General features: G+C 47.2%; 1 protein-coding gene across 1 annotated transcript in view; it reads left to right on the forward strand.

The window, feature by feature from the left end:
* The first annotated feature begins 507 nt into the window (after positions 1–507).
* LOC144717566 (A-type potassium channel modulatory protein KCNIP2-like) overlaps positions 508–26,255 on the forward strand; it is a 41,668-nt gene continuing 15,920 nt past the window's right edge. The window contains exon 1 of the mRNA XM_078592986.1: positions 508–1,167. Within this exon, the coding sequence (XP_078449112.1) occupies positions 1,071–1,167 (97 nt within the window). The 5' untranslated portion in view covers positions 508–1,070. The remainder of the gene's footprint in view (positions 1,168–26,255) is intronic.

Here is a 26,255-nt window from a genome sequence, read left to right on the forward strand (position 1 = left end):
ACAAGGGATAAAAAAAAAGATTATTCTACGTGACTTTACCGAAAGAACCAAGAATATTAATCCCTGCAGTCACGAAAGCTTTAAATCAAAAATGTTTAGTAGACTTTGATCTACGCACAATACTTTGCACCCAACATAACATACATCCTGCGATTTCCTCTAATCTCCTACTTGGACAACTGACATTGGAAACATGGCTTGTAAATCACCACGCGTCTAAAGTCATTTCAAGTTTCAAACAAAAACGCTTCCCCGATCGCGAGCGACCGAAGCGCCGCGTTTGCGAACGGTGGCGACGAGCGCGAGCCGACACCAGCAAAGCGACTCGTGCCGCTCCGGGCTTTGGCACTTTTTTTTGTGTTCTTGCGCCGAGTCGCGGTGGGAGGAGGCACATGGGGAGCCAGCGTTGGAGGAGGAGGGGGGGGGTGTGGGAGACGCGTCCCGGCACGCACGCACGCGCGCGCGCGCACGCCACAGCCGCGCGCGGTGCTGCCCACGGCTGCACGGGCGCTGGCACCTGCGTGGTGTGACGCGAATATCACCGCAGCCTCGCTCGCGGGTAACTTTTCGCTCGCTGGCTCAACTAAGGCGGCGAGAGAAGACGGAGAGAGCGACCCGAGCCGCCAATCGGTCGGTTGGCCATTTGGAAAGGTGGAAGGGGTGGGGGGCGACAACAATCCATCCAACTCAGACAAGCCGATCAACTGGCTTTTTATCCTGCCAGCCAATCGACCAGATCGTCTGTTCTGCATGCCGGGGTGATTGTACCGACCGCCAGCCTGCCAGCCTGCCTGCCTGCCTTTGAGCCAGCTAGCCGCCGACTATCCAGCCAACCATAGACCCCGTCGCTCAGCCAGTCGGATAGCTAGCAAAGCCAGTCAGTCGGCAGGCCGGCCATTCCATTGGCCAGTCAGCTACCAAAATTGCCAGCTAGCTAGCCAGCCTACCTACCTACTTACCTGCTTTCTTGCTCGCTACCCAAGTACTTACGAAGCAGAAAGAGCGGGACCGTGCGTGCGTGTGTGTGTAACGGAACGTGCTGGGCACGGAAGCATGTAAAACAATTCACCATGCCCCTGGAAGGGCTGGAGATGATGGCCGTGTTCATGGTGGTGGTGCTCCTGCTGCGAGCACTCGTGCAGTTTGGGATGAGGGAGCAAGATGAAGGTAAACGGATGTCTCTTTTTGTTGTTTCTCTGCCCCTCGCTTCTGCTCCCTCCGCGACTTACAACTTTTCTCTCTCTCTCTCTCTCGTTCTCTCTCTCGTTCGCTCTCTCTCGCTCTCTCTCTCTCTCGCTCTCTCCCGAGGGCAGATGCTACAGAGCACCGTTGACCGCTCCGCCCCCGAGTTCGATGCGATGTTAAGGTGTAATAGAAGTAAAGCTTCATATTCTTCCGCCTCGTATCGAGTATGACAAATGCAATGCGGTTTAACGTGTTCACTCTTTGAGCTACCGACGGGAAATAAATGCGGAATTTTGAGCATTAACTGCATGAGATAGCGATCATCTTTGAACCCAGCGTTGGAGTTTTTAGTTGAATTCAATACAGCCTCTCTGCCCGTTACGTTGCTCTGCTTTACGACCGGCGTGAGTTTAACGTCGATTAGACGTAAACGAGTGACTTTAGTGGTGCAAGATATGATGTCTTTACTGAACGAATAGCCAGGGCATGCACCCACACCATTCCCCCGTCTTTAATACAAATATTCCCACTGGCGATGATGGGGGGGCATGGTTGTCGTTGCAAACTATTATTAATAATAATTGTTTACTAATGTTTACTAATGCAAACAATTATTTATCATGCGCGCTGCCAAAGTCAATATGGCAGTTGATTATGGTGAAGATCGTGTGTGTGTGTAGAACTTCTGTCGCACCGTACGTAGCCCTACCGTGCCAATTTGTTGGCTACGTAATGTGCAGGGGGGGGGTAGGACAAACTCAACGAAATATGAAGTTCTAAAGAAATTAGTTTTCAATCGAGATGATGTAAAAGTGCCTGGCTCGAGTGACGTCCTAATGTCGGTGAGGAAGAGCGTTCCAGACGGCCGCAGAAGCGCACCCTGAAAGCCCGCCGCGCGGTGACCGTCGGTGCAATAGGCTTGACACGGGGCATCTCATCTGGTGCGGCTCTTCAATGATTCATTGTTGTTGTTGTTGTTGTTTATTTGGTAATGTAATCCTTGATGCCAGCACTGATCAGATTCAACCCCTTCCAAGGACGACAGTCGCCGTCTCCCGACGCGAGACGCGAACTTCGTGCGCCACTCACTGCGAATGTGCGTGGACAGCTCCCCCCCCCCCACCGCCCCCACCACCACCACCCACTGGCTTTCACACCTCCGGCGTCAAATCTAATCCGGTTGTTGTTTTTGCATCATGGTGCCGACTTCATCGGCATGCAAACGACTTTGTTGTGCGCGCGCGAGCGTGCGTGCGTGTGTGTGCGACGAATCCGGCGACCCGAGTTTGAATCCCGCTCACGGCCAACACCAGTGACGACAATTATCTGAATCGGTCCTGCGCCTCCCCTAGGTCGACTCGGCCCCAAATGAGTACCTGGTGTGGTGTGTAAACATTGCCACTGGGGGGACAAAGGCGGCCGGGCGTGGTGGTTTTGACCATCCACCCCCTCGTGTGTCGTGCCGGCCTTCATAGGTGCACGCTAACAGCACTTGCCCCAACAGTCTCTTAAGTCCATTACGGGGGATCTTTGTCTTTGTGCTTGTGTGGGGGGAGCGGTGGTGCAGTGGTTAGCGCACTGCAAGATGAACCCGGAGACCCAAGTTCGATTCCCGCTCACGGCTAATACCAGTGACGATTATCTGAACCGGTCCTGGGCCTCCCCGATGCCGAATCGGCCTCATACGAGTACTTGCTGCGATATTTAAACATCGTCCCTAGGGAAGACAAAGGCGGCCAGGCGTAGTGTTGACCACCCACCCTCTCAAAAGACACTCAGTAACAGCACTTGCCCCAACAGTCTGTTAAAGCTATATGGGGGAATCTTCGGGTTTTTTTTTATTAACGTACATGCATTTTATTGACAGAATTTTTTCGAGCATGTCGCCATCACCGCGGTATACTGGGACACATACAAGGCGAGTGCATGACAGCCCATTAAGATCTTGTTTAGACCCGTGTGCTTACCTGTGCCGACTTGTACACTTTGCTCTGCGTGAAGCTGGCATGGTGCAGACTCGGGAACTTACAACGGGCAGTAAAATACTTCAAGGTATTTAAACGGAGGAATATTTTACTTTATTTGCAACCGTCCGTGTATTCTTTTTTGTTTATACAATTTAAACACAATGTTATTCCATCACCTTTTACAGCCACTGCTGCAGGAAGACCTTTCCACGCTGGTGTCATTTGTGGGGGTTGTTTGACCATACTTCACCATGCTGGTCAGTGAGGGTTGAAGAAGGGCCAGGACAGGTTGAGATATTATTTGAACGTCTGTGAAAGAGAGCTTTACAGCTCATCGGATTTCTCCGGTATAAATAATTTATTTTTGATTTGCCACTGACGGTAGCGGTGGTTGGGCATCAACCTCAGGTCGCCAGCCAGGTTCACAGTATAGTGCATGATACCCAGCAATGATTAAAATTGTTTGTGGCGAGGCAAAGTGTGAATAACGCGTTCTTACTCATCTGGCCCGCATGGCATATGATGTGTGTGTCTTGTATGTTGAACTTTTTCGCACCTTACGGAGCCAACCGTGCAGAATCAGGCGCAACACGGGAGGGTGAACAATGCTTTTTGTAGGATTTTGTTCGAGCATTCAAAGCGTAAGATGTAACGATGATTTCAACTCGTGCAACAATTAAATATGAAAACAAAGCTTGATTGTAAACGATAAAACGTGTTTCTTATCTTGTAGACAAATATCTAAGGTTGTCCGTCAACCCGTCCCGCAAAAAGGTTCTGTACTTCAATAAATGAGAAAATAAACAATGTAGAAACATTGTTTATCAAGCGCACCATTTTGGTAATCCAGTGATCGCCATGCACGGAGATGGGATGCAGGAGCTCTTGCGCAAAACTAAAACAACACAACAGAGTACATACTCTGAGTTCTTTCGGTAAAGTCACGTAATTTTAATTGCATTTTTTACCTACGTGACTTTACCGAAAGAACTAAGAGTATGAATCCTTGCAGTCACGAAAGCTTCAAATCTAGAACCACAACAGAGTGTCGAACTAACCTCCAACATCCGCCCCCCCGCCGCCGCCCTCTCCTTATTAACAAAGTATAAAACTCGTGCCAGACAGGATTGGGATACAGAGCCTTTCTCACGGACCGAGCGAGACGTTTGTGTCAGACAGCCAAGTACAGCCTCGACACCAATCTCATCTTCCACAACACCAGAGAGACACTTTGTCAATCACAGCTGGCAATCGCCCCGGGAACTCCCGTAAATAGTTTTTCGCACGCTTCAAAGCATTATGATAATACGACGGCGCATGTTTAGTTATGATCCACCAGTAATGTCCACACATTCCCTAATTCGTTGCGTGCTCATGTCACGACCTAAAATAAAAACCCCGTACGCGGCGTGAATTGAGGCCGCGATTGGAGCCTCGCGTATTTCACCCAAAGCGATGTGTTGCGAGTGAGCGCCGCTCACTCATTTAAACCGACGTAATATAAACAAAACATATATTTGAATGATCAAACGCGGAGGGCGCACACACACACACACGGAAGACGTGGCCATGCGTCCCCACAGCACCATTTATCTCGACAGATTGTACACATACATATTTCAGTTTGATCGTTTTACGTGGCTTAAGCAGTGAGGCGTCCGTTGAAACAACTGATATTATCCAAAATCAGAGCCATTATTTATACTGGAGGAATCCAATTAGCTATACAGCGCTTATTCACAAATGTCCAAGCTCTCGTCAACCAAAAATACATCGGCACAAACCCAAAAAAGGAAGAGGAGTAGAAGCCACTGTTAATAAAATGCGATGGTCTAGCCCTGGCACGCACGTCTACAGTGAACGCTACTATCTCTTCATTTAGCCCGGCCACAAGTCATTCCTCTGACAGCGTGCCAAGGCCACGATTTCCCCCAGTGACCACAAGTGACATGTCCACTTACTGCTGCCTTTTAAACAATAACAGCCTCTCCTACCGTGGCTTTCACTGCTCCCCTCCTCAGAGAGACAGAGAGAGAGCGAGGTGTAAATTGTGTGCCGTGTACAAACGCTCACCTGTAACCAAGGTCTTTGTCCAGATCTGCAAGAGCAATCTTGATAGGATCGTCCCTGGACCCATGGCTTATTGGCTTGGCATCAGAGTTGGAACAAGGTTAAGGTTCGAACTTTTCCCTCCACGCTCACGACAGGTGACCTTCTAGGCCTGCAGACACCAATACTCATCAGTCAACCATGATCTGTCCAATGCTGAATGAAGGCCTCCGCATGCCGCCGCCATTCCTCGTGGTGCAGTGATAGTCATCTGGGGCAAGTCATCTCCTTTGTCTGCCATCTCACCAACAGCCTCGTTCATAAGCGATGCAATGTGCTCGTGATGCGTCCTGCTCAAGCTCACTCCTATAAAGAATAAATTACTGGGGGAGCTCATCAATGATTGCACCCACCCCCAACTTATTTGGACGTCTGTGAAAAAGAGCTTTACAGCTCATCGGATTCCTCCAGTAGAAATATTCTGATTCTGACTTGATTTGGACCGTACACTAGATCTGAGGAGCGGGATGAGGAGGATAAGCTTCACCCCGTGTGTGGGTCTCTGCGTGTCTGTGGGTATAGGGGGGGTCTATTTGTGAGTAAAATAAATGAAGAGAGATTAATTCTTGATGCCTTCCGGAATGCAGTGACGGAGTTCAAATTTTCACTCCCACCACGGCGTTCCAGCCCTTAATTCGGCATGGGTGCCTCCTATTTGTCCCCCAATTCACGTGTTTCGCCTCGTGCCCTCTTCTATACAAGTAAATTCGAAGCAACTGTGCACTTTCCAGCGTTTGTTTCGTGTTCTTCATCCACAGGCTTGCCCGTTAAGGGGGTAGTTCACTCCTGGTTTGCTGCACAGTTGCATTAACATTGTGTTAATCGATTGAGGTCCTGTGAGGGTTTGGCTGAGGTGACCCCCATGAGGACAATTGGCAGCTGTTTAGTAGGATGATGCCAAGTGAACGATCGCCAATGCTACAGTTCAGCCGAAGCCTGAAATCAAGGTCTTCATCTGATATATATTTATTTATTCTAGAATTATTCGAGCTTCTAAAAAGATATCCATCCACACACGACAACCAAAGTGACGCGTTTGACTCGTAAATCATGAATTATTTTGTGCTCACCGGTAATATGCTCAACATTTCAAATTGGCTCTTCCAACATTTCTTTGGTTCAAAATGATCTCACACAGATGAGTCGACACAACAAAAACGAAACGAATTCACCGCATTTCGGAAACCCGGGTCAACCGCCGTCATATTTTGAGACCACTGTTACAGTTTGTTTGTGTCTTCTTTCCTACAAGATAAGGAAATTAAGGAAGCGCGCACACAAACAACGATCCCTCCCCCCGATGCAGACCGGCACTGCACAGCACCACACCCGTCCCGCCTTTGTCTCCCAAGTGGCGAAGTCTACACACCGCACCAGCTACTCTTTTGAGTCCGAGTTGACCTAGCGGGGGAGGGGACTCAGGGGCCCGGCCGTCAATCCGCTACAGAGACGCGTTGATGAAAACACCCTCGGCCGCGTCGCCACGGGTAGCGGGTCCACCACACTTTGTCATTCCACGCGCGCCACGCGGTGACTAATACGAGCAAGCATTCCGCATCGTGCCACAAAAGGTGCCCTTGGACGCCCTTGGCATTCCAAATAGAATCCGCTACGGCGCATTATGCAATACTTTGATGATGGGAGGGAGGAGGAGGAGGAGGCGGCGGAGGCGGCAGGAAGAGATCGTTGGGCGACATAAAAGCGGCGGCAACGAAGACGTTCACCGGCGTGGCGCCGAGTCGGACCCGTGCCAGACACGACGAGCTGCTTCTGTTCGGAGGGCACTTTGGTAATTGCCTCTCTCGCTGCGGCTTCCCGTACGCGGCGCATTAGGAGGCCGTTATCAGCGCCTTGGGGTCTTTGACGGCGATCGGTCGCTTCTCATTTTAAGTCAAAAGGAAGAAATACGACCGGAAGGTTTTCCCTTTACGGCTTCTGTAGATAATGAAGCTATTTACAATTAAGCTGCTCTACTGTCGGATGCGCGCGGGGGGGGGGGGCACGCGTCGCGTCTCATCGCAGCTAACGCTGTGTCACTTCGCTAACTTGTTACCCGTAGCCCCACGCATCTCACGCACACGCGGGCTCCGTTCGCCACGTGCCGAACCTCCCCTAACCCGCACAAATGGAACGCTCCGAATCAAAAGGCACACAGGTGTCGAGTATCCACCAAGGAATGTTCCACGTTGAGTTACGGTGGGGGGGCGGGGCTATGTGGGCAGTTAAATTCCGTCTTGTGTCCGACATGTTTAGGTATAATCAAGTTACGTTTAACACTTTCTAACAGTCCATGTGTTAATCTACTGCTGGTTAAAGGCTCCCCACTCCGTGCTAGGCACGGAGGTTGTTGTTTGACCATGGCTTCACTTTAAATGATTGGTGCGGATTGTCGCAGGAACCCAGGTCACTAGCCACTAATGTTAGCCATGGCCAAGAAATCAACTTCAGGTCGGCGAGTTCATAAAGTACCGTGCGCTAACCACGGTGCCACCACTGCCACTCCCGTGCGGGTACATCACAAAAGGACCATGAACGATTCTCCGGTTGCCAGCATTGAAAATAATCATCCTCAACGTCATTAGCAGCAGCAGCATGCATACATGTCCAGTCTACTGCTAGATTAATGATTACACCTTTTGATGGTTTGGAATTTATCTCTGCACTGCCGTAAACCTGTGCAGCGCCGTAATACGATTTAAATCAATCTGCAAGATCGGCGATTCCATCGCAGACACCCTTGTATGCACCACGGTTCAACGAAAGACAACACAATTATTGGGTTAGGCGACAGAGGCTAGAACGCGGAGATCATCTCGGGAATTGTTCCATCTCTCACGCCTCTTCAACCTTACTGCTCCACGAGATTATTCTTTCCAATCGTGGTTGTATTCGTCTTCTTGACATTTGAAACTTTCCAGACGGGTTTCTCTTCTTACTTGAGCGCCACAATTAAAATGCAATGTTCGGTCATTTTCAGCTGGAAATAATAACGCGTGGGGGAAGGTGATTGTTTAAACATAGAATTATCGACCACCCATTTTAGATGACTGTGTAAAAGACCAGAGAATAATGATTTTATCTGTGTCCTGCCATTTGACAAGGTTTAGGAGTAGCCAATGATAATTACATTACCTGTGCATTGATTTCGCTCACTTTATTCCATGACATTAAACGCTTTCAGAAAAGTCTGATGAACAGAGAATGCTCGGTGAGCCGAGGGCAAACATTAACATTTGCATAGAGCGTACATGAATTGCATACGTGCGAAAAATGACCACAACAATGCATAACTTTTAAAAACGTCATTCACGGCTAATATCAGTGGCAAGCGATATCAGAAAATTCCCGTTCCAGACCCACCCCTCCTTCATCAATCCGCAATGACCAGCGTAGTGAAGTATAGTCAGACCCCCCCCCCATCCCCCATGATGGACATTTACGTGGGGAGGCCTTTATCAATTGCGGGATGTATTATTTTTACTGCAATCACATTCAGCTAATGCACAGTTTAAAAAAAAAACTGAAACAAAAAAAATATTCTCCCGGTGAAAGCACCAAAAGTGGTTTTGGGCTTCTTTGCCATGGCAGAACGGCAGGGGCCGTGAAAGTCACCGTCGCTTATCGGAAGGTCGCAGGCACCGCGAGTCCCAACACAGCAGCCGTCTCGGGGCTAATTCAGCTCGGGAAGGTTCCTCTGGTGGCCTCCCGCCTGATGTTGCTCTCAGCGCAGGTGAACTCCGCACACTCCTTGAGCACAAAATGCCCCTTCCTTTTGTGCCCGTTTCTTCCCCCCAGAGCGAACATGAAGCTTGCCAAAGAACGTGGGAATCTATACTTTTTCCACCGACTGCGGTATGGATTTTGGTGTTGTGTGTTTTTCTCACCGTTTGGCTCAGATTTTTCTCAAGGTGGCCGCAGTGTCCTGCTGTGTTGATACACCTCCAACTCTTAAGCGCTGCAAGCTATAGAGCATTTAAGAACATTACGTGATCGGGTGGCTCATTTGACAGAGCACTGAGCGGGCTTTGCTAAAGACTGAAAGTTTTGATGTAAGCCACCTGTGATTAAATCTGGTTCTCTAGTGAAGCAAGTTGATGGTCTTAGCCTAATCAATAATGAATGCGCAAAAAACACCATCAAATAACTTTTGCTGTGCGCTTATTTTTGCTATATTCCAACTGTCATCGTAAAATAAAATATACCAAAAATATACCAGTTATCCAATGACATTAAAATAAGCCTTTTGACATTAACTTCGGAAGCATTTATGTCATCACATTACTGGTCCATGCTCTGACAAGTGGTCCAACTGCTCACTGCTAAGAGTCCTGAATGGAAATGTGATCAAATTGCAATACGCATCATTCGGCGTTTGCTATGTGCATGCGTCAATCGACATCCCTGGGCAACCTGGCAAATTGAGAGGATTGATAATTATCGATTAACTTTCCAGGTGAAATGTAAATAAATAAATATACCTCATTAAATACGATTGGAAATTTGGAAAAGAAACGATGTTTCCCCTCGCTCTATGCGGTAGATGCGTTCCCAAAAATAAGAGCGCACAAAGCGAAACCGCACAAGGAGATGGGTGCCTGCCGAGTAGCACACAGTACAAAGTGTTGTCCCACGTCCGACCGCATAGACGCATCCGAGTGAAATCAACCCGCATTCTGCAAAGTTTGGGTAGAACTAGGCAAAATCGCACAAACTGAACCCAGAATAATGTTTTTTTTAAAACAACGATTTAACTGGAAAACTCAGAGCACACATTTGAAAAAAAAATCTGGTGACCTTACTCCCAACGTCGTGAGAATGTTATTATGTTTTATTTTTATTATTTTATTATTTCCCTTCTACGTGACTTTACCGAAAAAACCAAGAATATGAATCCCTGCAGTCACGAAAACTTTAAATCGAAACTTACTCCCAACCTTATCTACACGAGTAGAACGCCATGCCTAGAGCGATTCAAAAAGTGCTTTCCTGCTATGTTTAGTTTATTTTCCTTCCCCGCACCTCCGATTAGCACGGCTGGCTACGTACGGTGTGAAAGAAGTTCGAAATGCATAACCAAGGCGATGCCCGCATCTCCTTTCCAGAGCACCGAGCCAGCGCTTCCAATTCGACATTCCTATGGCAGGGACGAGTATATATCCACGGGGACAAATCATTGTTGAGCAGTAGTGATTTTATCGACCCCGGGTGGGATACTGGGCCGAGTCAACAACCCCCGACCAGGATTTCAACTCGCAAACGTTCCGACTGCGAGGCCCGCTCGCTCTAAACCGCCTTGGTTGTCCACCCCAATCGCTGGCAGGGCAAAGCCGAACGCACTGGCAGGCGGTAGTGGTTAGGAGGGCGAGGGGGGGGGGTAGACCCGCGCGCCACGTCGGCGTAATGAAATGTGTTGTTGAATCATGCGTCGATTGAACCAACAAACAAGGCTGAATGGATGGGGGGCGAGCTTACACAGTCGCCTTACAACGTTTATCTGCGTCCGCGCTTCTGACACGGGGGAGATTGCACACGCGCGCGTGCGCGTCCTCTCCAGCGAACACCCTGTATTTAAAAAAAAAAACCCGTTATCTGCTGCGTTCAGCATAACAGGTGCCGTGAGGTCCCCCCCCCCTTCATTCATCTTCATTCTCCATGCTGATCGAAGCAAAGCCCTCCCCCTCTCTTTTACCCCGCGGTTTTATTTTCATGCCCGACCTTGACATGAATTTAAAAATAACGTCGGGAAATTCCCCGAAATGATTAAGCTTTGCTTATGTTGCTTTTTTTCTGTCCCCCCCCCCTCTCGCTCCGTCAACTCGAGCTATTGAATCAACAACAACAGCAGCTTGCAATCGTAACTCGCGCAAATACCTAACAAGCGTCTCGGCGCCGTTCGATGAGGTCAGGGGTCTGCAGCCCTGTGACTCTTTAAGGGCTGGCCTCGTGACGGTATTTATTACGGGCCACCGTCTCGTACTCACGTTGCATTACGGCTCTTTAAAGTGATTTTTTATTGTTCACCGAATTGGAAAAAAAACACTTTGTTATTTTGGTTGCCGACCCCTGGGCGAGGTGAACTTAGTGGGGGGGGGGGGGGGTTTGGTGTTTTTTGGCGACGTATTCCAACGCAGAATTTTCTCCAAACGGTGTCAAACATCGACAACGAAACGACCCGTCGCGGAATGCCGTTGTACGTCTGCGTCTCTCTCGCAAAATGTCCGGAGGTAATAAGTTCACCTCCACTGCGACCTACCCCTCCCCCCGCGAGAGAAGCTTTCGATTTGTTTGTAGTAAAGATAGATAATGAGGCGTGAGCTGCTGTGGGAGCTACGCGGCCGTAATAAAACAAAACAAAAATAACTAAAACCCTTTGAGGTGTCCTGTGGCAAGGGGAGACAAGTTCAAGTTCATTTATTAGGTGTAGCCCTGTGAGCCATTCGGCTCTTGAATCGGGTGCAACCGCAACAAACAAAAAACAAAAACATGAACAAGAAAACATCTTAAAGTGACTATGTGACTATGTGCAAACAGAAAAATACAGAGAAAAACTGCAAAGTCTTACAGAAAAAAATCACCGTACACCAACGCTGTGCAAAAATCCCAGTGGGATGCAAGTCAAACAACAACAACAACAACCACAAGACAACTTAGATTAAGGCTATCAGTCTAACTCCGTACTACAACAAACAAACATGGCCAAACCAGTAAACTTTTCGAAATCACCAAAATAAAGCAATGCAACGGTGATCATAGGAACTGTGACGGAATTTTCACAATAAGCGACAAACAACATGTACTACTAAAACCCTGCAGCCATAGCTGGCTGCACGAGCCAGCGGGTGGGTGAGTCAACTTTCGTCGGTGGCACCTGCAAAGTAACGACCACAACACCGCGTGGTGGGTGAGGCACGGGGCACGTCTCGCGACACCCAGAAGCGTAACCGGCACAGACGACCACCGACTGCCTTCCCTACGTTCCTCACTGCGGCTTGGCGTGTGGAGGGGATCGGGGTGGGGGGGGGGGCTTGTCTGTAATTGGCAATCGCCGACTAAGTGGCGAAACAAGCTGCGGGCATTGCGTGTGTTGTTGTGTGTTGTTGAGTGTTGTTGTTTAACTTGTTTCGCACCGCCGTGCCTAGCCGATCGTGCTAAATCGGAGATGAGGCGACCGGGGGGGCGGGGGGCGGACAAACTTAAAACACAAACAGCTGTTCTAAAGAAACGAGTTTCACAATCGAGGTTTAAAAGTGCATAGCTCCAGTGGCTTCCTACCGCTTTGGTGAAGCATGATCAAACAAACCCCTTTGCCCGACAGCAGCACAGGATTTTCATCCAGCAGTGTATTGACAAGAGCGCTGAAACTTGCCACTGCGTCTCGTCGCTTTGGTTTGGCATCTGTCCGTGTCACGTGCGTGCTTCCGACAGTTGAAACTATCAAATTGGGCGCGTCCCTTGCCATCGTGAATACACAAATCAGCAGCGTCGCCTGTTGTGTGTAGCAGCAGCAGCAGCTCAGGCAGCAATAAAACTCACGGCCTGTGTTTGGAATAACAGGCAGGGAAGCCATAAACTCTATCTCTGAGTGATCTTCCAGCATGACCTTGCTGTTTGAGGGCGATTGCATTGAAAGCAAAAGTGGTTTTACGTGGCGTAGCCATCCTTTCGGTTGTCCAGGCTATACCCTTGACATGCTCTTTAATAGATTTCCGTATATTTTTGTTCATAGTTGTTATACGGGTGGCAGAGTGGCATGGTACTAACACTCGTATCGTGCAGTATATGTATGTAGAACTTCTTTTGCACCGTACGTAGCCAACTTGTGCTAATCGGCGATGCGGAGTGGGGGACAAAAAACTAAGCAAAGCAGTTCTAAAAACATGAGTATTGAATCTAGGTTTAAAAGTGCCTAGCTCCATTGACTTCCTCATATCGGAAGGAAAGAGTTCCCCAGTACGTGCGGGCGGGGGGGGGGCTGGGTACGATTCCCGACTCGGGCACCTTTCTGCGTTTCTCTGTCCCGTCCCGCATGGGTCCCCTCTGGGTTCTTGGTTTTCCTCCCCTCGGTGTAAGAAATATATATTACTGGTGTTGGCCAAACATACCAATGCTGAACATTTTTACCCGAAAAATTACTCAATTAAGATCACACACAGCAACAGCATCGCCTCTCCTACGAACACTTGACAGGTCCCCTCTGGAAAATGAGTTCTGGAACTCGGCGAGGCTTCAGAGTAAATAAGCATACATTTAAAAAAAAAGATAAGGATAAGAGTTTTTTGGGTGCTGAAATGGCCCAGCACCTCAAAGTGCTATCATCATTACATCTCAATTACTCCGATAGGCAGCTGTAAGATGTTGTTCGTTTTATTTTACGAGGAGAGTATTCTTGATTTGAAGTTTCGTGACTGCAGGAATACATACTCCTTTGGTAAAGTCACGTAGGTAGAAAAATAAAATAGACCAAAAATAATATATTACGACGTTTCAATCGCAACACAAGCGGTCGTCCTCAGGCGTAAAAATATAATCCAGCTGGTTCAGCAGATCGACTGCTGGATTCTTGTGTTGCGATCGAAACGTCGTGATCATTTTTTATTTAGTCTACCTACATGACTTTACCGAAAGAACCAAAGAGTTTGAGTATAGTATTATACAAGAATATTCTTAGGTTTTTTCGGTAAAGTCACGTAGGTAAAAAATTAAAATTAATACAAGTTAAATAAATAAATACATTCACGACGTTTCGGAGGCAACACAAGCTTCCGTCTTTTTTTACTTGATACAGCAAGCATGCTGTGACGGTTCCACCTGAAGACGGAAGCTTCTGTTGCCTCCGAAACGTCGGATTTTTATTTTATTTTTATTTTACTTTTATGAATTTTTATTTTTTACCTACGTGACTTTACCGAAAAAACCTAAGAATATGAATCCTTGCAGTCACGAAAGCTTCAAATCTAGAATTATACAAGAATGCCAAATGCAGGACGACTTCGGCATCTCTTTTTAAATCCTTCTCTTCTCCCTAAAAAAAAGAGAACAACATTTATTTTAACTAAAGCCGGAAAGCCATGAGGTTGTTCTTAGTATCTTAAAGGCCTTGGAGTATTCTTTAATGGACTATGAAATGTCAATTCTGGATCGCCGGTGCGTTTTTTGTATGCATTACGCCAGTCCGCAATGATTGCATAATGGAGAAATGGAACAATGAGAGTTTAACTTAAATGAGACTTAGCGTGGGCATTTATTGCAAGTCGCGTCAAAATTATTTTTTCAAAAAGGGTCGTACCAAACGGGACACAGAACAATTAAAGCGGCGTTAACTCGGTTCTACTGCCCCGCCCCCTTACCATTCAACGACTCTAATTCAATAAAAAATACAAAAAACTGCACAGACCTCCTCGTTTTGACCTAAAAAGAGTCCGAGGGAAGGAGGGGTGTGTTCCCATCTTCAGGCAGACAATGCGCCGATTTTGCTCAAAATTATGATTTTATCTCCTGGTTTGTGGTGGAGAGGTCACCTTTGTTTTAATGTGCTGTCACCTTTTTTTCGCATGAGATTTAATGGGAATTTTTTATAAATAATTTTTTTTTTGCCTGGGCATCGAAGCTGTTCCCCGTTCCACCAAATGTTCCTCAGCTCGGAGCTCGGCAGCTTTGTACTAATGGCACTATGAGGAACACCCACGTCATTAAGCGATGTGCCGCGACTGTTTAAATATATCATTTACATCACGCTCCACTGCGTTATGAAATGTTCGCACGAGATAAACGCCATTTTGGACAGATGTATGCAAAATGCATGAAAATTGATTAATGCTTATCAGAATAATTTCCAGCCATATTGTCAATCCACTGTTGGATGAAGGCATCCCATCTTGGTAATGGTCGTTTGTTTGGGAGGCGGGGGTGGGGGGAGGTCATAGACCACGTGCGCCAAGCATTGCGCTACAACTCACCCGCTGCATGATTTAAACGGTGTATAGGGATTCTAGATTTGAAGCTTTCGTGACTGCAAGGATTCATATTCTTAGGTTTTTTCGGTAAAGTCACGTAGGTAAAACATTAAAATTAATAAAAGTAAAATAAAATAAAAATGGTGTATAGGGAGCCATGTAAATTACAGCTGGCGAAAAAAGAACACAAGAACAAAGTGCTTAACCCCCAGCCCGCAATTGTAATCGATGAAAAGCACCTTTATATTTGATGAAAAGCGACATAGACACGCTGTAATTATTATCATTAAAATGGGTTGATTGCACAGTGACAGGCAGGTCAAAGATATTTCTGAACCTACAAGAGCTAAAAACCATCTTGGACGTGGTTGAGGGTTTGGGTAAAACTAAAAACGTCTTTGGGGATCTCAACGCGGTGCACGGTCGCAAAAATCGAAATTGCAGATGCACCAAAGGGCGTTCTGCCACATCCTCAATGTAGAGCTCCCGATGCTCTTGCAAGGTCTGCAATTTAACATCGAGCGGCGCATTGGATTCAGAATCGACACAGCGCACACACGCAACTCGGATTTTAAAACTCATCTCGTTCAAACTGCTTTCGGCGTTTGGTTTGTTGTCCGTTCCCCACGCACCTCCGATTTGCACGGTTGGTGACGAACGGTGCGAAAGAAGTTCAAACGCACTCGCACACACAAATACTACCCATAGACACAGCACTGCACCATAGACCTCTACCAAAGCTGCCACGCTGCGCGGTACTGCCACCAGGAGTTGGTAGGACTCAGCCGCAGAATCCGATTCGTGAAGCCCGTCTGTACGGACCCTTGCGTGTGATTTCCTCGTACGTGCGAGTTTTCCGGGGGTACTCCGACTTCCCCCGAACATGTGGAGAAACACTCCTTGAATGGACCCAAAAAGAAAAACCTCCCATCCCAAAGCAGAGCTCTCATGAGATTCGTCGTTCCTTGCTGGAACGAATAACTCGCATTTGGTTGTATTTTCTCAGGATGGGACCAATGTTAAACCGTTTGAATGACCCTTCACACTCGCCCGTCTCTCTCGGGAGTGAAACACATTTCGTCTGACCCCACCCCTCCCGAGGAGGCGGAGATTTGGCAGGGTACGTAATTTGTGCATCACCGAATGGCACTGGCTGTCTGGCTGCTCGTCTTTAAAAAAAAAAGGCAACACAATGCCCTTCATGGCTCGCGCTTTGCAAATGTAATGAGATGGAGATGCAGCTATATTTAGGTGGTCACTGCAGACAAACGCCCCCCCCCCCCCGCCGGAGAGACAATTTACGCTTCAGCGTTCCCACGTGGAAGTGAAACGCAAAACCTTAGAAGTCACACGTGCTCGACTTTGCTCCATTCATTGTTGCGTCAGCATTTCAGCATTTTAAGCAAATATGCTTTTGTGTGTGTGTGTGTTAACCGATGGTATACCCAAGAAGCATTACGCTGCCAAAATAGTGTAATGCTTAGATGCAGAAGTAGTGTCTTGTTCCTCCTTCCCCTCTGCGCAATAACGTATTTCGATGTTTTAAATGTCGACGTTAATCTCTGCCCATGCAAAGGATTAAAAAAACATAACAGCCCACAACGGCTTATCTCTGTCACTCAGTCTCTTTTGCCACGGGCATTTGTTTTGTTTAAATAATCAACAGTCCTACACACGCAGATGGCACATAAAGGAATATATTCGTTAAGCGAAATAATAAATAACTCTTGACATGTGCGGCGTTATTTTCTCTGTGGATCAAAACGTGAGTCTTGAATGCATCTTCCGCAGCCGAAGGTCAAAGTTTCCTAAATCACCCCCGCCCTCACCCTCTATCTAACCAGCAGTATAAATGGGTTAACCACGTAAGTATGCAGGCGTGTTAAACTTCTTTCGCACCGTACGTAGCCAACCGTGCTAATCGGAGGTGCGGGGTGGGAGGAACAGCAAAGTCAATTGGCAAGTCACGTGTGCTGGGGTGAAGTGTGGTCAATTTCCACCTCTTCCAATATGTCTGGACAGCGTGGAAGAGGAGACCAAAACCCGTCTAAAAATAATAGGGTTTCCCCTCTTTGCGGAAGCCCCTTTTCCAGCAGTGGTGTAAGCACGCAATTGCAGGGCTGCACCTTTGCCGCATTTCAAAATTGATCTCAGCTGTCGAAAGTCATCTCTTCAAGCACCGGGGGAGGTGACGACCTTGGGTGACCGACAGCTTACCCCACTCGACGACCCTTGCAGACGACCATTGGCCGCCGAGCGCTGTGGTAGAATACAAAAAAAAACTGACTGCGATGGAATCACCGATCATGCAGATATTAGCCAATCAAAAACAACGGAGGCGTGTGCACGTGACGTTACGATCCGTGGATCTTTCGGCAATGAACCGACACAGCAAAAATGTGAACCCACAACGATTGCCCCGATATTTTGAATGTTTGTTCATTATAGATTCTTACGCCCGTTTTTACACGAATGGAAGGACCACTGTGTTCAGATTCCTTCGTTCGCTCTTCCACAACTTTCTTCCGTGCGTGGGCAAATCTCCGATCGGAAATTTCGTCGGGCGCCAGATTTTACCGAATTTCAGCGCCGCAGCAGCAGCGGCTTCGCTTCTTGCGCGCTGCCACTTCGTGGCGGCGCTTGTTCAGCCCCTTTCGCAGGCCACGTGAACAACCAAACGAGTCACGTTCACTCGCGCGGAAGTCCGACTCCTACCCCCACCCATCACTCCCCCCACCACCCCATCACTCCCCCCCCCCCCCCACCACCCCCACTACCATTATTGTCAACACATGCCATGAACCTTCTCTAGATGGTCTCCAGAGCTCGGAGGCACATTTCTTGTGGTATTGTTGCAAATTCTCGTAAGTGTTAACATCTTTCTGAAGCGCCCTGTACATTTCCAAGTGATAGGCCACTTCATTGGGCTATCATTTGTGACCAGGTCGCTTCTGAAAATGAGCTCTATAGCTCAGAGAGCCGTACCTGGTAAAATGTAAAATAGTTTAGTTTAAGTTTAAAACAGAAGCCCAGACACGACAACCTAGATGTGTTGTTCATCCATCATGATCTACCCACTGTTACATTAAAGCCATCGCCATGCCCTCAGTCTCGCGAATATTAGTTCAGCTGACTCTCTGTGGTGACCCAGTGGTTCAGTTACCTGCCATCGATGTCCCGATTTTGTTTTGCATCATTGTGATAGCAAACCGGGACAATTCGGAAAATTGCGAGGGGGGAGGAGGGTCAGAAGGGCGAATCATTACAGAACTAATGCACGATATTTGCATAGTATTACATGATACAACGGGGTGGAGCGGTGACCTGGTGATTAGCACACACTATTTAAACTGTTTTAATTTTAGCAGGTAAGGCCCACTAACCTATATAGCTTTTTCATAAGCGACTTGGCCACGAATGAGAGCTCAACGAAGTGGCTTTTCAACGCGTGGAAATGTATCGCAGCCAAATACTCTCAACGCACGTTTCTAAATCTGGAGGAGAAAACCCGGAGGACCCGTAGAAAAATCCACGCGACCACGGGGAGAACATGCAAACTCCAAATATACAGCAGGCGACAGGGTTGGGATTGAACCCACGACCTCCTGCATGCCAGGCGAGGGCGACCCGAGTTTAATTCTCAACCACTGTTGACACCAGCGGCGAGCGACGTCTTGCCCTCTTCACCAATGTGCACCGACCCCTGTGGAGAGGCATGCTCACGCAACCCCTAATAACTGGCTGGGATGAGGAGGCCTTCCCCCAGCTGTGAATTGACAGAGGGTAGAAACTTATTTTTACATAATAAAATAAATACATTAGCACTTCACAATTGGCGTACGATTCATTTACGAAGAAAGGCATTAGCCGGAGCACCCTATCCAATGCGAAACAAAGCTTTGTACGCGTCGCTTCAACGCACGCGACACAGTTGCCAGCGTTGTAATCACCCCGCTCAGATTGAACGAAGGCTCCAGTGGCTCGCCAGCTGGCGAGCGGAACGCGACAGCGAAGGCTCGCTCAGCCGAGACCAATCGACAATCCACACGTCGCCGAAACCAGGCAACTTCGCTGCCGAGGCTGCGTCTCGCGACACAAACGGAGAAAGCATCCCTGCGATTGCCGGCTGCGTGAAGACGAAGAAATCTGTGGCTCGCGTTAAATGTGGCAGTTTCCCACCCCCCCCCCCCTCATTCGGCATCGGAACGATTTCACGTTGGGTCGGTGACGTGAAATTTTATTGCTGGATTCGTTGTGGGGTTTTTTTTTACCTCACGTGGTGCTTTTTTATGCCTCGGTAAATGTTGTGAGAGCTCATTCGGAAATCCCTGCAAGCGTAAAAAATGTTCCGAGGTCTAAATGTTACAACTCACTGACACCGATTCAACGCCAAATTTGCCATACGTGCCTCTAAAGCGGCATGCTTGAAATTACACAGAGATAGAAAAATGAATGCGTGGATTTTAGAGCATGTGCAGGTTAAAGACATAACGTTGACCGTTTTAGAAAGGTAAATCGTTCTTGGGCAGGACATGTCGCTAGCAAGAATGATGGCAGATGGCCAAGAATAATGATGATGGAGTGGCAGTCAAGGAAATGGGGAACGTGTCTGAAAGTACATCCGCCCAGGAGATGAAGCGATGAAAATCAGCTGGTGTGCAGGTGCCGGGCAGATTATTACACATCGCAAGATCGCAAGAGATGGCGGGCGGCTTGTGGAAGCCCTCATCCAGCAGTGGATTGACCAAGGATGATGATGATGATGGATCTTGAAGTGAGGATTTTCTTTTTCTCTAGCAGATGTTTACAGTTGCTGTTTGAGTAGTGAAGCAAAAGCAGGCAAACATTAATATTAATACGATTACTGGTGGCCCTTTGGATCTGGATTCGATCAGATATTTTTAGTATTCCTATAAATCCCTTTGTGTAGCCCTCGAGATTGAAAACCATGATGCTGAGAAGCCGATTTCAGATGACCCACACAATAATTCCGACACGCCCGATAGAGTCACTGGCAAAAATTCCCATTTCCTGAAATATATCCACACAAAATGACACGTGGAAATATATATTTTAAACAGAACGCGTTCGTCAATAACACTGCCATAAAAGTAAAACAAACATATTATAGGCGACATTTGGAAACATTTGCAAACGTTGCCTATTATGTAATTTTTAAGGCAGCATTATTAACGGATGTGATTAATGTTTTGTTAATTGTGCTTTGTGCACCGATGCGGACACAGCAACATCGCCTAAAAAAGTGTTATGTCAATGTAGCGTAGCTGCCTGGCGAAACAAATCAAAAACACAAACATTCAAGGATTGCATTGAAAATAAAAAAAACACGAACCATACCTCGGGTGGGCTGGCACTAAGTTTAAATGTAAAGGTCACGATTATAGAATTAAACAATACAATAGTACAACGAGCAAACCTTGCAAGATGTGCGGCAGTATTCAGAAGTATCCCGTTTCCACCTGTTAACTCAATTCAATAGTCTTTGTAAACATTACATCAATGTCATGTCCACATACCGCTTTGGCAAGAATATACTAATAGTAAAAATATATTTTTAACAAGTGAAACGAAGAGATTACCATTTTACAAATACGTAAAAATTGTGTAAACAGCGGCACAACTTTATCACGAGTGCTTTCACGCTGAGAGCGCTAATACGATGGCAGCATCTGCTCCAAGAGCCACTATAGACACCCAGGTAACCCGTACGGCCGGATTTATATTTCTGTGCGTCAATTAAATCATCGAATTAATTATTGGCATTCATCTATGTGGTACAGTACTCGAGTAAATGGTAGTAAAATCTCCTGGATTCCAATGTCCCACCTGTTTAAAAAAAAACTGGAATATTGCATCTATCTCTGTCCGTATACGATTTGGCAAGAATATACTGACACTTATAAATAGTTCGAATACGAAACGGGGAAATCAATCAGCCGCAACGCGTGGCGCCTTGGTGGTATGGGGAGGGTAGAAGCGATGCACTTAAGCGGGGAGAATTCATCACGCGGCTGCTCGCTCTGTGTATAATTCTCCAGTCTCCGCATCATTATTTGAAATAAATCTCGTCACGCTTGACAACATGAATATCAGTTTCTCCCGGCTCTGAGAATAGAAGCTGGAATTCATGTTATATAAATGGCTTTGACGCGTATTTATAAAAAGCGCCCATAGCCGTGAAAGGACACCGCACATTTTTCAAACGTAATAATGGTAATATCACGAGGTTATTTTATTACTTTACCAGGAAAGCCTCCCTAAATCTCCGGGATACTTCTGGAGGGTCCTGGATTGTGATGTTTAACAATTCGCTTTTTTTATTTAAGAGGAGTGTTTTGCACGCGGAAAGCAGCAGCGCTTACAAAAACCCCACACCAACAAGGCGACGACATCCAAATGGCGATACAAATTGGCAGAGGTGTGGACTCGAGTCATGTGACTTGGACTCGAGTCAGACTCGAGTCATGAATTTGATGACTTGCGACTCGACTTGGACTTGCATAACAATGACTTTGTCCCACCTATGAGATGTGGACTCGAGTCATGTGACTTGGACTCGAGTCAGACTCGAGTCATGAATTTGATGACTTGCGACTCGACTTGGACTTGCATAACAATGACTTTGTCCCACCTCTGCAAATTGGTCCTCACTCCCCCTTGCTGTAATGCCACATCCTGGCCTGCAGGTTTGTGAGTCTCGTGAATCTCTACGTGATCCACCAACCCTTGGATTCCAGACGTGCGCCACCCACTCCCAGCGTTCAGAATTCCTTCCCGAATCTTACCCCCCCCCCCTACTCTCCCCCATCTTTACATCCTCACCTATTTCGGTCGCTTTGCTCCAGTTAATCAATTACGATCCATGGACCATGCTTTAAAAATCCGAGTTCTAGTGCTCGCCCAAGGAAATTAACTCCCCAATCACAGATCTGTCGAGGTTTTAACACCCATTGGAGAGAGGCACTCCAGCCCCTGGAGCCACTGAAGCCTTGCCTTAAGTGGGTTATAAATGCTGCTCCGCCTTAATAATGAGACAGACTATGGCCCAATCAGCTTGATGCACGTTCCACCCTGTTACGTCCATGCCCCTGCATTGGCCACGGTTGGGATATGTATTAAATCAGTAATGGTTTGCCATTAGTCAATTTACGAGTGTTACGATTCGATTAAAAAACTGTTGTTGTTTTTTTACGCTGTGATGAATGTAGCAGCCTCTAGTGGCGGAATGGGGTCACATAAAACCAATTACAGAAACCAAATAAAAGTTAATAAAAAATATATCTGTTTGCCATGTGTCACTCCGCTGCTCGACGATGGCTTCCCCACGCCGTGTCCGGCATTGGGATTGTTTGACCATACTTCTCCACGCTGGTCACTGCGGCTTGGTGAAGTGGGGTGCCCAGATATCACTTGTCATTGATGTTGGCTGTGGACAGGAATCAAAGTCACCGCTAATAACTGCACCACGATTCCACATACAACATATATATGAATTGACAAACGTCTATTTTTGCGCAGAACTCCGATGCGCGTATCGTAAGCTTAATATTTAATATCAATCAACGATTTGATGCAGCCCTATGCCCCTAATTGTTTATTTTATTAGACCAATGCTTGCCGTGTACTGTGCATCGTACTGCCATCTCCATGTACTCCAAAACTGAGTGAGCACAACGTTCACTTTGTATCAGTTGTCAAGAAGGAAATCGATCTGTCCATTTATATCTCCACGGCGATTTAAAGTGATTTGTCAGAGATGAACAGCAGGGAGGCAGGATGGTCGCTCAGACAGCGGCCCTGATTACAGTGTCGGGTAACACTCCGTTAACGACGCCCGCCGCGGCGCTTATATAAAAAATGACATAACAACCTCAACAGAGATTGCGTTAGGCAAGCCCATTACAGCCGGTGATATCCGCCACGCCTAAAATTGCATTTTTAATTAACCGCTTCCGCCTCGACATCGCGTCAATTACAAAAGGGTCACGAGGCATGCGGTGCCAAGCGCAGACGGTCAGCTGCAGCTGCAGACGGACAGACGCGTCGATGCGGCTTCCCTTTGAGCAGTGTGGCAATTTTTGTTATTTCGTGTTTGCCCGCCACGTGGTCACCTGAAAGTATCGTTGCTCGGGCAGAGTGAGCCGATACGCCAGGTGACCCCCAAAAAAAACAACAACCCCCCGATGGCTCAGAGGTGCAGTGCTCCAGAGGGTTGCAGGGCCGCAAGAGCTTCCTCGGCTACCGATGAGCTCACTGAACGAAGCCTCGGGGTGCCTCTCGTGTTCCCTTCGAAACGTCGGGTGGAGGCACAGCCCCGCGTGACGCTGCTTGGTCTCCGCCAAAGGGAGCCCAAGAGAGTCCCTCGATGCAAGCGTTCGTCCGACTCTTCCACACTGGCAGAAGTACCCACACTTGACCCCACCGCACGCCACTTGCCAATTCGACAAACTAACTAACTACCTAACGGTAGCGCACACATCTCTATACTGCGGGGTCGCCAGAAGCGGGGTTGGGGGAGGGGAGTTCAATAAACTTAGCACCGTTGTTTAATGACGGGCCGCGCTCGTGGATCGGACCGAACCGTGGTCACCTCTGCATTGCAAGTGCAGTGTTCTAACCGTTCCACTAGCACCGGTTTTGCGTGTATGTACGTTAAACTTCTTTTCCACCGTACTTCACCAGCCGTGCTAATCGGAGGCGCCGGGATAGGTCAACAAAGAAAACGCACAAAATGACGCTGTCGAAATCAAGATTATTATTTCGAATTGCAATTGTTAACATGCCACGCCAGAGTGGGGTGGGGGGGGGGGACCCACGGCGTACGCGAGGGAGTAACGCTCGATGACCGTGCGATGCATGGCGTGGCCCTCGGCATGACGGATTCCCGAGACCCACAAGGGATCGTCGTCACGCCGCCGGAGCCGCTGCTCGTCCCCGCCCTGATCTCTTGACGCTTCAGGATGGCTCCGTTTCAGCAGCAGAATGCCCAAACGTGTTCCAGCGATGCGGGCAATGTTTTCCCCGTGCGCTTCTTGCAAGCATTGCCGTGATTTTATCGCAAGCAGTTGACACGACATCGTGCTCCTTGCAGTTTATGATAAATATAAAGGCCGAGCGCGGATTAACGCAACGCTTTGGCGTCATTTGTGTGAAAGATTAATGACGGCACCTGGGTGTGACGGCGCACAGCGAATTTCACGGCTGTGTTAAATGTCAAGCAAGCGAGCAAAAGGTAATGCCCACTGCAGAACCAGGTTGGACCTAGGCACTGCAGTGTGTGTGTGTGCCAGTGCATCGATTCGTCAATCATATCGATACTTACGCTCGCAATACACGCGCCTAATCGGGTGTATTGCTTACTCTCGATTAACTATTCTATGCAAGCGAACGGAGCGAGTTGAATCGCACACGAAAGACAGACAAAAATAAAAGCGATAAACTAGACAATCAAATCAAAAGGAAATGTCATTGTTGGATCAAATCACAAACCCGAATTGTCTAATAAAGAATGCAAGATAAAAAAAATTGAGAATTTTGGGGAGGGATCGAGGCTCTTCTAGAGTATGAATGGGAACAAATAAATAAATAAATAACTAGATACATACATTTACATACTTCCTAACTATAAATGTTGTGGGTTTACCAACAACACACCGGTGTGCTGTACTAGTAACGAATGGGTATGTTTTGTTAACGTGACAAATCTTACTAATTGCCTGTCAGGTGGTGGCGGGTTTAACGACAAATTTATATTTACGCGATCGAACCCAAAAAAAACTCTATTATGGATCATATTGGTCGCGAAAACCTCCCTGTTAAACTGACATCGCCACAACAATATACACATATTTTTGTCCATCAGCCGATACACCTTCCTGACCAATGTCATCGACCAGCATTTGCTTAAGCAAGCAAACTCTGGACCGGTTTTGACTTTCAGGATCTCATCAGCGGTGCCAGGCCCGTTAAACATATACAATCGTATGTTATTGTTTCGATTTAAAGCTTTCGTGACTGCAGGGATTCATCTTCTTGGTTCTTTCGGTAAAGTCACGTAGAAGGGAAATAATAAAATAATAAAAATAAAACATAATAAAATAATTCTCACGACGTTTCGGCCACAACACAAGCAGCCGTCCTCAGGTGAAGAACAGATGTTCTTCAGGTGAAGAACAGGACGGCTGCTTGCGTTGTGGCCGAAACGTCGTGAACATTATTTTATTATGTTTTATTTTTATTATTGTATTATTTCCCTTCTACGTGACTTTACCGAAAGAACCAAGAAGACGTATGTTATTGATAAGAGCGCTCCATTCTCACGTCGGCATCCTGTTCAGCGCACAAAGCAAAACTGTGTAGAAACGCACGATTCCATTTTTTTGCGGAGAGTTATGGGTCGTTATTAAGCAAGTAAATAAACACACTTCCATCCATCTGCGTACTCTTTGGAGCCCTGGGCGGTCTTTATCCAGAGCCTGTGGTGGAAATATCACATTCCGATGGCAATACCTATTTCACCATAGGGGAGCCACTGATGGCTTCCTAACAGCCATATACTTCACCAACAGAAGCCACGCCCGTCAACAATAGTAGTAGAAATAAAAATAATACATCTTTATTGCAGTGCATGAATAAATGAGGCACATTTCAACTGGGGTTAAGGTGAACACGTCTCTTGGCATTTGAAGAATGCAGAATATGTTTGTGCCACTGCCATCGGCCGTGGTGCATAAACACATATTTCTTATTTCAATTAAAAAAAAACTTACCGCATTCATCGTTGCCCACTTTCTTATGACAGACAATAATACATTAAATTGCCCGAGGTTGCAGGAAAATAACAATTTTTGCCTGCTCCGAAAAATAGTCCAGAATAAAACCTATTCTTATTTTTCATCATTAAGTGGTTATTCCGTTTTGAAAAATAATACAAATTTCCATCCATTCTCAAGCCAGCGATGGATTGAAGGTTTCCCCACGCCATGTCAGCCATGGGAGGGAGGGGGGGTCACTATTCTTC

This window comes from Lampetra planeri, chromosome 4 (genome assembly GCF_965212315.1).
Source record: "Lampetra planeri chromosome 4, kcLamPlan1.2.h2, whole genome shotgun sequence".
Classification (NCBI taxonomy): domain Eukaryota; kingdom Metazoa; phylum Chordata; class Hyperoartia; order Petromyzontiformes; family Petromyzontidae; genus Lampetra; species Lampetra planeri.